At 34.6% G+C, this 17,137-nt stretch overlaps 1 protein-coding gene across 1 annotated transcript in view; it reads left to right on the top strand.

The window, feature by feature from the left end:
* LOC118275792 (eIF-2-alpha kinase GCN2) overlaps nt 1-17,137 on the top strand; it is a 33,704-nt gene that overhangs the window by 2,440 nt on the left and 14,127 nt on the right. Inside the window, exons 4-17 of the mRNA XM_050695411.1 lie at nt 259-375; nt 1,132-1,268; nt 1,623-1,768; nt 3,728-4,238; nt 4,643-4,765; nt 5,268-5,394; nt 5,769-5,891; nt 7,432-7,669; nt 8,579-8,720; nt 14,155-14,373; nt 14,829-14,980; nt 15,381-15,424; nt 15,778-16,010; nt 16,515-16,779. Of these exons, the coding sequence (XP_050551368.1) occupies nt 259-375; nt 1,132-1,268; nt 1,623-1,768; nt 3,728-4,238; nt 4,643-4,765; nt 5,268-5,394; nt 5,769-5,891; nt 7,432-7,669; nt 8,579-8,720; nt 14,155-14,373; nt 14,829-14,980; nt 15,381-15,424; nt 15,778-16,010; nt 16,515-16,779 (2,577 nt within the window). The remainder of the gene's footprint in view (nt 1-258; nt 376-1,131; nt 1,269-1,622; nt 1,769-3,727; nt 4,239-4,642; nt 4,766-5,267; nt 5,395-5,768; nt 5,892-7,431; nt 7,670-8,578; nt 8,721-14,154; nt 14,374-14,828; nt 14,981-15,380; nt 15,425-15,777; nt 16,011-16,514; nt 16,780-17,137) is intronic.

A 17,137-nucleotide genomic window follows, 5' to 3' on the forward strand; every position in this document is an offset into this window, starting at 1 on the left:
CCTTGTGTCTGATACTGACGAGCTGATAGAGGCTAAACTGCAGCACTCTTAATAGTATAGTCCTACACCCGTGGCAAGCATGGAGATTATACTCGTGGTCATTGTAGACTGTCAAGAGATTTCAATGAGTTATGCAAAAAAACTCCTCAAAGTCAGCATTAAAATCACAATAAAACAGGACAATAAACCTAATCACCTCTGCATAAGGTTCCAATTACCAAAATTAATCTAGTCTTATTTGAAAATGTTATTTTTCAGCAATTTCTCCATGACCACAACAAGCCGACACTGTCGTTCTACGATGAAATGTTACAGCAAAAGACTGAACAGGAACAGCTGAAACTGCACGATCTGAAAGTTAAGGAAAATGAAGAGGTATGTACTGTAACTTGCGTAAAAGTGGCGCTCTGATTGGTTGGTTTATTCGAGCCGACCAACCAGAGCGCCGAACGCGCTCTTGTTTCGATTATTTTAAACGTAAGGCCAATGGTAGGTATTAGCTACACTATAGAAATTTATGATTTTACCACTATAAATACACAATTATGAAATCACTGACCGTCACGCCTTTTTTGATCACCGAATGTCTAGACAAAGGTGCACATTTTCAACCTAGCACACACTTTTCACCAGTTGTGTTCTGAGTCCCGTGTCATGTATAACATCCTATTTTCATACAACGGGAATAATACCGGACATCATGGTATTACCGAGAATAAAGAAATATTACATATATATATTACACCAGATTTTCTATCTTCGAAAAGTAAGAAGTATATTTTATTTTATTAATGCAAACTTAGCACACATTAACATAACTGTAACTTATTGATTTAACTTCGGTGTGCTTATCAATACGATTGGTAGAAATCAATAAATGTGTCAAATGTCTCAAAAGAAATTGATTACCTACTTCAGGTATTCTATTCATAATATTACAATGTTTAGCTCCTGAAAGGGTAACTAGACAAGCATACGTCACGCCTTTTATCCCCGAAGGGGTAGGCAGAAGTGAATTTTCGAAATACCGAAAAAAGCCCGGTAATACATTGCCCGGAATCGAACCCGATTACCCTTGTCCGGCAGTTTTTGACAAATCTAGTAATAATACTGTTTCTTCTCTCTCTTCAGCGACAAAAAATGAAAGATGAAATTCAGAAAAGGCAAGAAATATTGCGTTGTGCGGGCCGGCAGCGTGTTCATAGGTCTAGCATTAGTCAGGACAATGATAGCATAGACGGACAGGGAGACGCTCCTGAACTTGTATAGTAAGTATACAACATTATTATGTTTTCTCAATATCAGTTTACCCCTTTTATACCTTATAAGTGTGGGAGACCTATGCTTCGACCAGAATGGGCCGGCTCGACCGGAGTGATACCACGGCCTCAAAGAAAACTGACGTAAAACAACGCTTGCGTTGTGATTACCGGAGAACTAATCCCCCCCCCTTCCCAATCCCCAATTCCCAACAATCCTTAAATTCCTAACCCCCAAAAGGCCGGCAAGGCACTTGTAACGCCTCTGGTGTTTCGAGTGATCCGTCTGCTCGTTTACCGGCTTATACCACTCTGATTTATCCTTGAAAGGTTGTATTATCATAATTATATATTTTTTTCTAGTTACGCCGACGACAAGATGTCTCCGGTGAAGAAACCAGTGCGAACCAAAACGGTGGACATACCGTGCACGTGCAAGAACAGAGGCGTACAAGTCATTAGGATTACTCAGAGAAATAATAGGAAGGTTTATATTGGAAACTGTTTAGGTATGTATAGTATTATAAAAGGTTTATTTAAAAATATTATAAAAGGTTTATTTTTACCTTCGATCAACAATACCAACTAGATATCGGGTCGGCGCAAAAAATACGTCTCGATAAATAACAGCTCACTTGAGACGTGAGCTCTTATTTTGTTTAGTTCACTTGTAACACGGCCAATGTAAACACGTTTCACAATGCCGCAATGTGTATTCAAGAGTTGCAAAAATAATGCCCGCAAATTCATCGGCCGGGGTGTCTTACTTTCGGTAAGAACATATAAATTAAGTTATATTATAATTTTTAAACTAACAAATAATATTTAATTATGAACAAAATTACCGATTTTAAATCACCGCTACAAACGTTTGGCCAAGATCGGCCAATACGTGGCCAAACGTTTGTGTAACAGAACAGTAGACGCATGGAGTAGATTTATGTTGTAGATAATAATTTAAAATAATTTGTTACTAGAACCTTTAAATAGGTTAATGCTACTTTTGTGTCTGTTTTTTGGACTCTCATTAGATAGTTACTTATTTCTTTTTTTTTAGTTTTCCTAGCAATCCGTTTACGTGTGCAGAATGGGTCTCGATTGTCGCCAGAGAAAGAGAAGATAACTTTTATAAGCCAGCTAAGAATTCGGTCATATGTTCAGATCACTTTGATAAATCGGATATATCCGGAAATACTAACCGCCGTCGATTGGTTAAAACAGCAGTGCCTAACATAACAACATACATAATTTTAACTAAACTTTTACGTTCATATTATAAATTCTTTTAGTGTTGAACGCGACTCCATACCTCCTGTAGTAATATTCGACAAAGCAAACTGACACGAAACAAAACGCTGTAGCTCACAAGGCCGTGACAGGAAATCGTACTTTATTTGTTACTGCTTAAAGTTGGTTTTACACTTAATGTTATTTGAGTTATGTCTTTTCATTTCTAAGTGACAGAATAGGTTTATTGCTTTTGTTACGAAAGATAGTAAGTGTAAGATAATATTTTGAAAATTTGTGACTTTATTACTAGGTGCGATGGTTGAAATTAGGTTAGACTTAAAACTGTTTTAAAACTTTTCTCTTAGTACGTTAAAAACAAATGCAGCTATATCTATATATTAATACGTGATGCAAAAACTTTCGGAACCTTTTTACGAAAATTGCGCGGACGTAGGAGCATAAAATTTGGTACACTTATAGTTTATGGGTAGGAGAAGTGAAAAATGCTAATATTTTTCAAAAATAATGCTTATAAAGTACATTAAATCAATAAATAAAACATTACACACACTACCATGCATAGTATCGTATTTGACAAAACGTCAAAGTTGATAGACATTGCAATGATATTCTCACGTCTCATATGAAAAGAGGTTTCTCATTGAAGGAGGTTTGGTTATTCATGATCCGCCGGAATATATTAATTTGAATTTCACAAAACTAATAGCAATTTGTTAAATAAAAATTATCCTTGAACGTATGGAAAGTGGTATTGTAAATTAAATCGTATATGGTCGAATTTCGACCACTAGGCGACCACTAGTAGGTATAAATTCACGCGGACACCATTTGGCTTTGATTTTGTACGTGGCCCGTTATCTAGTTGGTATTGTTGATCGAAGATTTGTACACAAATAATCTTCAGCATAAAGAGCTTTAATACTTCTACTTTGACGTACAGAACTATCAAATATGAAATGAAAGATACTACCAGTCGTCTCTTCTAATATTAAACAAAAATCCCTTAGTTAAGCAGTCTCGTGCATCTCGCAAGGTACCGTCCATTTTTAGACAGAGATTTGTCCCACTTTAATTAAATTTGACAATAATTGAAAATAACGAAATTTAACTTAAAGTAATTTTTAGGTATTTTCATCTTTTGCCCAAATGAAGTCAAGGATACATATACGTGTATATATAATATATCTTTCGTTAACATAACATAATTTTCTCCACAGGCCACTCCTCCAACGGCGCGACAACTTACTTAGCGATCGACGACGAAGGGGAGCGACTAATCGCAAAAAAATGGATCGCGCCGCCCGCCAACGACTTTCAAGTGCGGACTCGACAACTGACCTCCATACAACAAGATCTGAAAGCCATGTCTCGACTGAACCACCCTTCTATAACCCCCTACATAGCCATGGAAACTATAAAAGACGCGAACAAACGGACAGCAAAACAATACATATACTTATTCAGAAAATTCGTCTTAGGCAGTGCGTTGAAAAGTGTTAAAAGTAGACTCAGTGTGTTTAGTGATCGCTATGAAGGGTTAAAACTGTTAAGGCATGTTGGTTTGGGGGTCTTAGGGGCGTTGAAGGAGCTCCATAGTGTAGGAATCGTGCATAAAGATGTGAGGGGACAAAATGTGTATTTGGACGACTTTGGTGGGGTCAAGTTGGTGGGCATTGGTCTTGATGTGAGACTCGCTGAGATGCTCGACGGTGATACGTTTTGTGACAGGTAAGATGAAGGTATGATCATGTTCTTTCTTTCTCTTCGTCATCAGATCAGATCCATCGTCAATTTTCGGTCCATTATAGCCATTATAGCCATGGTCCCTATGACCCTTTGTATGCTTAAATCTTTAAAACTACGCAACGGATGAGTGAGTCAAGAGGAAGGTTTATATGTATAATACATGGATAATATATCACCATTGCACCCATGCAAAGCCGGGGCGGGGAGCTAGTTATAGTATAAAATGTTTTGCGCACTCTCTGAAACTCATCCAAATATCAAGATGATAAAATAGCAGGTGATGAAGTTACCCCTCTGGTTTTTTTCTTTTTCATATGAGTCTTTTGTTTGTAATATGTATATAGAAAATATGCAACTATATTTAAGATAGTATCTATATGTTTAAGGCATACAGCAGCGCAAGATATTTATGCTACTGGGCTGTTACTACTGTCAATAGTGTCACAAGAGCGAACCTACATGGAAATACCGCCCGACCTGCCTAGTTCTGCTAAGGATTTCTTTGCCAGGTAACATTTTGTAGCTAAATCTAAACATAAAATAATTAATTAAATTATTTGTTCGAATCTAGACCTCAAGTAATGTATCTTAAGTAACATGCGCAACGAGTTTCTCATTTGCGCAACTGATTGCGCTAAAGTGATTTTTGCGCTTAAAGTTTCCATATCACATCAACAGCCTATAGGTGGCCACTGCTGACCAAAGGCCTCTCACAGAAAGAAGGTTTAAGCATTAATCACCACGCTAGCTCAATGCGTGTTGGCGATTTCAAACTTATAATTAGAAATTATAAGCCCCATATTTCTAAGATGTTTTCTTTCACCGTTTGTCAGTGGTGTCTGAATAATCTTCAAAAGTACGAAAAAGTCACATTGGTACTTGCCGTTGGTAGGCTTTTTCAAAGTTTTGCGCATATATATTTTTATTAGCATTTTGAGTTTATTATTCTTAAAATTTGCTCAAGTGCATTAATGTATACTTAATACAATTTGCTCTTTTATTATTCGACAGATGTCTAACAGAAGACGAACAATCTCAATGGTCAGCGGAACAGCTCTTAAACCACGTGTTCATGGTCGATGCTCCTTCCAAAGTGCCAAGCAGTAAAGAGCAGAATCATGAAGGAAGTGGCTCTGAGGTCAGTCATTGTAATTTCAACCTTATCTGTAGTGTTGTAAGGTGTTCTGTTGAATGATATGTTCAAGGTATTGTATCTATCATTGTAAATCTCTATATAATAAAAATCGATTGCTGTTTGTTAGTCTCGCTAAAAATCGATGGAGTTACGATGGAGTTTCTTGTTCGTTCTTCTCCATTCGAAGCAACACTTTGGAACGAGCGCCTAGCTTCACTGACGGACGGACTGACGGACAAGTTTTCCGGGTCAGCTAGTTCAACAATATTTTAAAGTACAAACATGTTTAATTGTTGAAGTAAGAACTAAATATAGACTTTTCAAACGAGAATTAGGCATACATAGCCTTTTTAAAAAGTAATTTTTAAACATTTCAGGACGATGAAGCTGTAAAGAAGATCCACCATACCAGTCCAATGACGAACGGGCATTCGCGTCTTCACGCCGAGTTTGAAGTCCTTACGTGGCTAGGCAGCGGAGCTTTCGGCGATGTACTGAAGGTACATGCTAATACGTTTTGTTTTATACCGTGGTGTTTAATACCCATGCTAAAAAAGTATTTTAGTTTGTTATATAGTAACCTAACCAAATAAGGCCTATGCCCCAATAAAGCCTATTTTGAAAATTTCCCTCTTCCCGATGTCAAATGGTCGCCAAAGTTTGTAGAAGTGTGCATGCACATTACTTAACTAATTTGAGCACAGCAAGCAACCCGTGGAGCGCACTTTAGTTTTTATAAAATTCGAGTAGCGTAAACTGTTAGTATTTTTATATTTATCAGTATACGACGTGCCGTGTTTTGTCTGTATGACAATTATACATTTAGCCATCTCCTCACATTAGTGAAATAGCTATAATATCGGTGTATTTCATATAATCGTTGTTTTGTTTACCTATGTGCCATGCCCTAATAAAGCCTACAAAAAAAACGTGTAGGCCTTATTACGGCATAGTTGTTTTTCAGTCATTTCATAGAAAACGGATCACCAGCTTCTGTCAAAAAGAAAGCCAATGGATTTTGCAAAAGATGGAAAACGCTGTTAAAATGGTAGAAAGGGGTAAACGGGGTGAATAGAGATACAGAAAAAGGGGTGAATGGATATCGTGAAATTCTTCATAGTATCTATTCACCCTTCGAATTTTATGCAAATATGCACCCTGTTTTACCCGGTAGGCTGCTGCAGCCAGATATAACTTCCAAAGAAGTACGCATCATCTAAAGAGTGGTTTCCACTACAAGAAAGCTACGCTAAATTGGCTACAGAACAAGAAGTTATTCTCATTCGTTTAACTGATGCTGGGGTGCCGATGACTTCAAAGATGTTACTTGGGTATTACATGATGCGAAACTCGTTTAGCCTGATGTATAATGACCAAAATTCATTAATAAGATCTCATTACATTTATTATAAGCATTGACAAAGTTTTGTTATAATTAAGAAGTTGAATACTTACTAGTTTTTATTGAGGCCTTATTAAGACATAGGGTTCCCAATAAGGCCAAAGTGACACTTTAGTTATTTGTGTTTACAAAATTGTAATTTTTGTTTCTAAAGCCATTTTGATTCCATTATTACAAAGTTTAATAAATAAATATAAGATTTTGAAATTATCAGCCCATTGTCATTTTAAACCTACGAGCTAGGCGGTAATAAAAATAAGGTAGGCCTTATTTGGTTAGGTTACCTTATGTGACGTCATTCTATTGTTCTTTTAGTGTTTGCCAAAAGTCAAATTTAGAATAGAATAATATTTATAGTACCGACCTGTAGTAATTGTGAAAAAGAAAATAAAGGAGTCAGGAGCAAGAAAATTAATTTGAAATACAATTGGAATCAGTTCTGAATATTATCACATTCAATTTTCAACTTTATAATCTGCTAATAAAGTTTATTTTACAACAATTTTACTAGAAAAAGAAAACTTCTTGCATCTTTTTTTTTTGTACAGTATCGAGTAAATAACACAAGTTGATAATTTATTATAAACTAAGCCAAAAACAACCCCAATCAGTTTTCAAATATTAACAGTTAATTACAGGTTAAAAACAAACTAGACGGCGGTTTCTACGCGATCAAACGCATTAAACTTAACCCTGAAAGCGTTCAGTTAAATAAGAAGATAACTAGAGAAGTTAAGTTACTATCTAGACTTAACCATGAGAATGTGGTTAGATATTTTAACGCGTGGATCGAGTCTAGTGTTGCGGTAGAAGAGGACGACGTTAGTGAAGAGATAGAGATAGAAGATGTTAAAAAGAGAGTTGATAGTTTACAAGGTGAGTTTTGGGAATGTTTGGTTTTGATATAGTATGATGGAAGCTTAAATAACTTCTTAAAGTGATTGTTTTATCTAAATTGTTTTGTTATTGGACTGCCGATGTGGGGTTCGAGCCCCTATCCGATTAGTTTAGTGACTGCGGATAGTTGGCGTGGCGGTGGTAGCGGGTTCGATTCCCGCACGGAACAACTCTTGTAGACGCATCTAAAAGACAGGAAAAAAATCTAGTGTGGGCAAACATTATTTAAAAAAAATGTTTAGTTATTGGGCTTGATCTTGAAATCTCGGGTTTGAGCCCCTATTCGATTAGCTACGAATAATAAGTGCTATTATATTTTTCAACAAAAATACCACTATCAAACGCTACGCACTACCAGCTGACGAGCCTTTGTCACTTTGTCTTCTTTCGTTTCGATGTTTTTGATATTAAATATCATAATCGCATTTTGTTGTATAATATCTCTTGTTTTTTATTAATATGAGCTCTTTTTAAATACAGGTCTTACTCTAAGTCGAAGTTTAGGTAGGAAAATATTCATCAGTTTTTACTGCGCATGCCAATCTAAAATCCATTATAACTTAGATGCTTGGTCGTGATATCTGTAGCTATCGTATGTAGTACATAGTATTAAGCGCAATCATCATTTTAACATAGAGTTATTGAGTTTGTAATGGAGTTTCTTGCTCGTTATTCTCCATTCAAAACTACACTTTAGAACGAGCACCTACCTTCACTGACGGACAGACTATTATTTATTCATTTATTTGTTAACGTTTCAAAAATACCTTACTATTTATAGTTTAATTGGAATAAATAATTTAACTTTGACTTGACATGCGCAAAAATTTAGCGCAAACACCACAAGTTTTTGCGCAACACTAAAAACGTTTTTATATAACTTTCCAGGCGTTGTAGCCAAACTAGGCCAAGATGTGAAGGTGGAATGGTCAATGTCAGAGATTCCTGTACAGAACACGAACTCATCATCAGACAGTGAGGATGAGGAGGATGATGATGATGAACCGGATCCCTGGTTCAATATTATGAGGTGAGATGTTTTTTGAATATGTTGTTTATGTAGTTGAGATAGGGTGTATTATGGTGTGATTATAGTAGTCGATTCTTATGTTGTAATTATTAAGAGAATGCTTTAAATAAGTTGTTCCTAGGTTTTTAAAAACAAATCCTCGATATTCGTTGTAAAATTCTGAACTGTGACTCAGTAATTATACTGAACTTTTGACTACTGAAAACTAAATGAAATATCGACGGTTGAGAGGCTAATCGATCTAAGAGATATTTTTTTACGATATTTATTTATATGTAGGTATACATATTAGGAATCACTAAATTGTTCTCCATCGACTGATGTAACTCAATATTCGAAAAAAATGTTGCTTCGATCAATTAGGCTTTCAACCATCGATATGTATAAGGACACCTTAAAGAAATATAACACGTATTTGTGATGCCAAATACATGAACAACAACTATCTAAAGTAGTACCTTTCACTATTAAAATAAAACCATACATATTGTTCATTTAAAAAAATCACATGCTATCAGGCAGTAGTTCTAAAACACATAAAAATGACAATTTGTGGTGAACCGTGTGTCAATTTTAATTCTCAAAACAATACAAAAGCAAGCCGACAAAAGGCCATTTATAAAAAAAAAACATGTCTCACAAACACAAAACAAAAGAAATTTTATCTTTACACATAATACCGTTAAAAGAAAAGGATCCTTATCGTTATCTGCGTTCGGTTAAAAATCCTTTATCTATTGTAAGCTTCGAAAACAATAGGTACAATGTTTTTAAAAGTTTTGAAGTAGAAGAAATGCGATAGGTTGGTCAGTCCTTGCCTAGCTTCTCAATTCAATTCTCAATTCTCAATTCTTTATTGCTTGCCATAATGTATTACAGGTTGTTAGTATATAGATATTAGTCACAATTATGGACCCTGTCGGGCACAGCAAAATAATACCTAGTAGGAGAGAGGAGGAAGAGCACTGTGTTTATATTCTATGTATTATTAGTTAAGTAATTAGTAATTTGGAGTTTTTTTTTTTATATATAATTATTATTTTGTTTATTTATTTCGTAATTTTCTTTATTTTATATTAGGTTTTCTAATGGGATGGTTTGTAATTTTTTATTTTTTAATATAAGTATGTATGTAGATTAGTAATAGTAGGTATATAGCTTTTATTTCTCATTTAGGTATTCGTTTATACTATAGTAACATTTGCTTATAAGGAAATCTTTTAGTTTATTGATAAAAATTGAATTTTTATTTAAATTTTTTATTTTTTCCGGTAGTTTATTGTATATTTTTATGGACATGACAAGAGTACTATCAGAGTGCATTTTTATACGTGACGTTGGTAGATTTAGCCTATTTTTATGCTTTAAACAAATTTTTGTTTGTATGTCCTCTCTTTTTGTAAATAATTCTGGGTACATACGCACAAACTTACAAATTTCAAATATATAAAGGCAGGGTAGGGATAAGATTTTGAGTTCCTGAAAGTGAGGTTTGCAACTGTCGGTGTCTTCAATATTTACTAATATTCTAATTAGTTTTTTTTGCAGGGTAAATAGCGTGGGTGCGTCAGTACTGTTTCCCCATAGAATAACACCATATTTGAGCCAAGCGTAAGCATATGCGTAATATGTTGTTAGTGCAGTTTTAAGGTCTGTAGTTTTTTTTATTTCTCGGAGGGCGTAAGCAAATTTGGATAATTTTGATCTTATTTTCTGGACGTGTGACTTCCAATTAATGTGTGTGTCAATGTTTAGGCCTAGTAGAGTGAATGTATCGACTATTTCCAATTCATTATTTCTAAATGTAAAGTTAATATTTATCGGTAGTTTTTGGCGAGGGTAAAATGGAATTATTTTGGTTTTGCTGAAGTTAATTTCTAAGTTATGATCTGTCATCCAATTTATTGTTGTATCTAATATGGAACTTAATTTATCATTTATATTTGCATTATTTTCACACGACGTCAGTATAGATATGTCGTCTGCGAATAGAACACATGACTCGTTAATATTATTAGGAAGGTCATTTATATAAATTAGAAATAGGAAACATCCTATTACGCTTCCCTGTGGTATTGACGCGGAGATTTGGTTGTTGTCTGATCTAATTAATTCTATTTCATTTTTGTTGATATTGTAATGCTCTATTTCTACTATTTGTTCCCTGTGTTTTAAATAAGATACAAACCAGTCATGGCATTTACCGCGGAGTCCTACATTGTAAAGCTTTTTTAATAAGATGTCAAACTGCACTTTGTCGTATGCTTTCGTCATATCCAGTAGAAGTCCTATCGCGTATTTTTTATCATTTAAGGTGTCCAGAGCTTTTTGTATGTATTTATAAACGGCCAAAATTGTGGAACGGTTTCTACGGAAACCGTTTTGGCAGTCATTAAATATATTATATTTTTCACAAAACGCATAAACTCTGTTACACATCGCTTTTTCAAATATTTTTGAAGCTGTCGGTAAGAGGGCAATAGGGCGATAATTATTCGGGTCGGTTTTAGAATTCTTTTTATGAATTGGTTTTATAAGAGCTATTTTTAAAAGATTGGGAAATGTACCTTCTTCGAATGATTGGTGTAATAGTTTATAAAATGGCAAGGTTAATTCATCTGCACATTTTCTTAGTAATGCGGGTGGTAGTTCATCAATTCCGTGACTAGTTTTATTTTTTAAATTTTTTATTAATTTGTTCACCTCATAAGGATCTATTGGACTGAGGAAGATTATATTCTCCGTAGTGTTCATTAAAGTAGCTGTTTTCAATTTGTCAGTTGGGTTTTTCTTAGTTTCTCCGATAGAAGCAAAAAAATTATTAAATATATTTGCTACCTCTTTAGGTTCAGAGGTTACACCATTATGTGTTTGAAGGTTAATGTTACATTTATCACTTGGTATTTTTTTATTTGTGCGTTCATTGATAATTCCCCACATAGTTTTTACTTTATTGTTAGATTGCATCATTTTATTTTTAAAGTGTAGTTTTTTTGCTGTAGATACTGTTTTCTTTAGAGTTTTTTCATATTTTTTATAATATTTTGTCAATATATCATTTTTTGTTTTAGTTGTTATTATTTTTAAGAGTCTTTTATTTTTACACGATGTTTTTATGCCTACAGTGAGCCAGTATTTTTTATATTTTAGTTTTAGCTTTACTTTTTTTAGTGGTATAGTTTCGTTCAGTATTTTAATAAGTATGTTATTGAAAGCTTCATAGTTACTGTTTATGTCTTTTCCAGTTATAATTATTTCATTCCAATTTATATCTTTTAATTCCGATTTAAATTTTAAGATATTTGTGTGATTGTAAAATCTTTTCTTTACGGACCAGGCTACTTTCTTAGTTTGTTCGGGTAAATTTAAATGTAAAATGGTACTATTATGGTCTGAAAAACCTAGCTCCTCTACAGTTGCACACATATTTTTAAACTTAAAATTTGTAAAGATTAAATCTAAACATGTAGTTGTATTTGGCGTTATACGCGTCGCGCTTTTTATGTGTTGGGCAAATTTATATTCTTGCATTAAGTTAATGAATTGATTCGATTTCAGGTTTTCTATTAGTATATTAATGTTGAAGTCGCCTCCTATAATTATATTTAGTTTAGAACATTTGTTATTTAAATAATTTAGAATTAGTTTAAGTTGCTGATAGAAAACTTCTTCCTCTCTTCTATTCCAATACATAGTTATGATTAATAAATTTTCCTTAGGCAATTCAGTAGCACATAACTCTAGTACATATTCTATAGATTTATCTGTAATATCACTTCTATTTATGTAGTCTATTATTTATGTAGCTTTGGTACAGTGAGGTTGTGTTTCGGAGAGCGCTCTTGAGAATACGAATTTAAATACGTTTATATTCGATCGGTGTGCTTTTCAGTATAGTGCGTGAAATATATTAAATTGTGTACGATTTTTGAGATAAATTCTTAAACTTACTTGTAAATAAGTCAGTGTGATTTTTAGTATACTTTGTGATATTTTTAATTTGTGAATCAAAATGAGTGTACACGGATTTTGGGAGTAAGTGTTTAACGTTATAATTCAATATCAGATTCAACAAAAACTTAGTAAAATTATGGTGGATTTTGTTTTCGCAGGAGTTATTAGCTATATTTTATCCAGTCTTTAGACAGATCTTATAATGTGTTTATTATTCATAAACACGCCGTAATGTCATGCTGTTAATCAAGGTTTAGCCAATTAATTGTGATCCTTATAATTTTTAAGACGCATTTATTAGACCCTACTTTCCTACTAGTAAAATTAAGTAGATCATCAAATTTTTGTATGAAAGTGTGATTATCATCACTATCACTACATAGTATAAAACAAAGTCGCTTTTTCTGTCATGTGTGTTGTATGTCCCTATGAACGCTTAAATCTTTAAAACTACGCAACGGATTTTGATGTTTTTAATAGAGAGAGTAACTCATGAGGAAGGTTTTTATGTATAATATCATCCATTAAATAGTGGACAAATACTGTTATTTTTGAGGTTTCTAATGTGATGTCGCAAATAATTACATTTTTTCCGCTTACATTGCAAACGCAGGCTGAATCCTACGAGATTTATCAAAATAATGTACTAAGTATTGTACACAATGAAAAGGTCTACAGAAAACTCCGCGATGGTATATGTCTATCTCTTATGGATATCCCACAATAACATTTTTTTGTCATTTACTTTTTACGACAAATAATGACTAATATTCGAAGCGATTTTAACCAATACAGCATTAATCCTTATCCAATTAAATACCTTAAATACATTGTTGATTTAATATAGATCTATTTGGCCTTTTACAGCATCTGATTTAAATCAATATTTTTGAAGATGTACAGATTTAAAAATTGCGGTACGTAGCGTTTACGGCGACGCGGCGCGGCGGCAGCGTGCCTATAATTGTGTATAAAAGATATTCCAAAGATAAGGAAAGGGGAATTGTTTTAAGTACTCCAAAAACGCGTGCGGGCTACGGGCAGTAAATGAATAAATCAAATCTACTGGATTGATTTTATCATTTTTTCAGTGAGTTACATATTTTAAACCCGTGCAAAGCCGGAGCGGGCCGCTATGTTTTTTTATAAACAACGTTCACAGTTTTTCTGTAGCGTATTTAGTATATCAGCATTGCACCCGTGCGAAGCCGGGGCGGGTCGCTAGTTTTTTAATATTTTTAAAATTGAATAGTTGAAACCATTTAATTGTTTCTGAAGAAACTACCAAATTACTCATGTTAGTAATAAAATCTAAGAATTTTAATTACACACACTTCTAACCGTTGTATTATATTGATATTGTGGTATTATCTTTGAACATAACATTGATATATTTGCTCCAAAAGCCGTATACCTAAAATCCAAACCAAAATCAACCCTAAACCTTTACACATACTAATCAAAATCCCATAACTTCCAGGCCTGATGACGGATCAAGTAGCGGCGTGGAATTCGAAGAAGAATCCAATGTGTCGCAGACTATAGAATCTGAGGACGAGGTAGACGCGCCGCGGCCGCCATCGGAACGTGTGAAACAAGTACTTTATATACAGATGGAGTTTTGTGAGAAACATACTCTACGGCAGGCCATCGACAGTGGGTTGTACCAGGAGCATTTTCGAGCGTGGAGGTTGTTTAGGTAAGGTACCTTTTATATATGTGGAATCCACGATACACTGCCATTTATTAGATTGACTGTAGTCGTAAGTAATGATGACAACGACATAATAACCTTGAGTGAATAGTTCGGTTAGGTCGATGAAGGGGCCGTAGTTAAGCCCGTTGTGTTGATATAGTTGCTGAGACGATGTGTGTGTATCAGGTTTGATTTCCGCATGGAGCAACTCTTTGTGACCTAAAAATTGTTGTTTCGGGTCTGAGTGTAATTTGTATGTGAAATTGTATGTTTGGAAACGCTCTCACAGACATAGGAGACAATCCTACTGTGTATAAAGTCGTTTAGAAAAAAAAACATTGCTTTCTTTACGATATAAAACTGCTAAGATGTGAAATTATTAGAAAATTAAAGTATCAATGAAAACCACGTAAATTATAGGCAGTGCATGATTTAATATATTATTTTTTATGTTACAGGGAGATAGTGGAAGGTCTAGCTCATGTGCACCAAAGAGGCATGATCCATAGAGATCTGAAGCCGGTCAACATATTCTTGGACTCCAATGACCATGTCAAGATAGGAGACTTCGGACTCGCTACTAAAGCATTCTCTGTTTTACCTGTGGACGGTAAGTTTAATTTAATATAATATTGTTATTCATTGAAATAGTTGAATTTGATTAAAATGATCTGAAGTTTTGTGAAATTATCTTTCAAATCAACACTTTTTCTAACAATCCACGAATAGTTTCGTATATCTCTTAACCTTTTGAATCGTATATAGAAAATACATTGTGTCTCGCGTAGAGCTGGCACATGATGGGTTAATACCGTACGATCAGGTTTTATTGACCATAGATGGTAACTTTGACCCCCTTTTAAAAGTTTGGGTCAAAGTTACCCCTAGGGTTAATGAAACCCGATCTAACTGATACATGAAATATGTTAAAAATACAGAGAAAAACACCTTATAAACTTCTTTTATTTGCGTTCATATGTATAACGTTAATGTTATGTTTCATTTTTCAGAAAAAGCTAAGCAAGAGGAAATTGGTGGATCACTGACGGGCCAGGTAAGAAACTTTTACCTACATACATATTATAACGCAAAGTAAAATGTATTTTCTTCGAGAATACTTATTCTCGAAAGAGAAAGTACGCTACACGTTTCACTTACATGTGCTAAAGACTGCAAGTGAAACGTGTAGCGGGTTCGATTCTCGCACACATTGTACCTTTGAAAATGCATAAAAAAAAAATTACCCGTTATTTCTAAATATACCTAACAAACCAGGATTCAACACGACAACGACAACCACTATAACAAAATCGAACCTGACCCTAGCATAGCAATTACTACCACCTATCCCCACAACAAACCGCAAACCAAAAATAATGCTAATTATATAATTTCCCAACTTTCCAGATCGGCACAGCTTTATACGTGGCTCCGGAACTCCTGCAATCCAGTTCCAAAGTCATATACAACCAGAAGGTGGACATATACTCGCTGGGCATCATCCTCTTTGAGATGTTCCATCCCCCCCTCGACACCGGGATGGAGAGGATGCTGGTCCTCTCCAACTTGAGGAGCAAGGACATTATAATGCCTAAGGGTTTCGAAAAAGAGGAGAATGCGAGGCAGATTCATGTTATCAGGTTAGTCTGAAGTGAAAATGAAGTAACTAATTACTTATGCGCGATTCCATCCCCTCTATTTGGTCCGTTTTGATTGGAGCGTTCGTTTTGATGTTTTATAACTTTTCTTGATAAACGCATTATCCAACACAAAAATTATTATTCAAATCGGACCAGTAGTTCCGGAGATTAGTGTTTTTAAACAAACTTCAGCTGTATATATTATTAGTAATTAGTAAAGATATTTCAATTTGATCTATATGTACCTACTTGTTCTTAAAAGCGGCATCACGCGCATTTTAGTGTTCTACCCCTATTAAGATTTTCATCCTGATCCCTTCAGCCATTTTGGACATGATTGAGTAACAAACATACACACACAAACTCGCTCACTTACCATCAGGTGAGATAGCGGCCAAACGTAGACCCATTAAATGTAAAAAAAAGAAATGTTTATAAGAATCCGATATTTTACCCAACGTCAAAAAAGAATTCTCAATAATTTAACCACTATCATTCTTTCAGGTGGCTACTAAACCACGAACCAAGTTTGCGTCCTACTTGCGCAGAATTATTAGGCAGTTCCCACGTACCTCGGGCCGTACCTGAGGGTGCACTAGCGGGGCTACTGTCCCACGCACTGAGCGACAGGGGGGCGCGAGGGTACACACGACTGGTCGCCGCCTGCCTGGACCAGCGGCCGTCGGCTGCCGAGGACTATACTTACCATAATGACATGAAGACGAAGCCACAGGAGTTGTTGTTGCAGATTAAGGATGCTGTTACTAAGGTAGGTTTTGGCTTGTTTTTTTTTTTCTTATTTTAGTGGTGTATCGTAGCTGTGAAAGGTTTTTGGATTTGTCTTTTACGAAATTTTCATCAGGAGTGTGCGATTAAAATTTTAAACATAACAAGACTGCGCTGTTCGCACTTAGATAGATACATATAAAATTTTCTTCTGCTACTATAGACCACATATAAAAATACGCAAAACAAATGTCAATAACAAAGTTATGTATACTTAGTTAAATTTTTTCAACGGTAAAACACATAACATTTTGCAAAAATCTACATTTTAATACAAATTCTTGAAATATTAATTTTTAAATCATTATGTAAAATGCTGAATTTCAATAATATATAAGCAA

The sequence above is a fragment of the Spodoptera frugiperda genome, chromosome 8 (genome assembly GCF_023101765.2).
Source record: "Spodoptera frugiperda isolate SF20-4 chromosome 8, AGI-APGP_CSIRO_Sfru_2.0, whole genome shotgun sequence".
Classification (NCBI taxonomy): Eukaryota; Metazoa; Arthropoda; class Insecta; order Lepidoptera; family Noctuidae; genus Spodoptera; species Spodoptera frugiperda.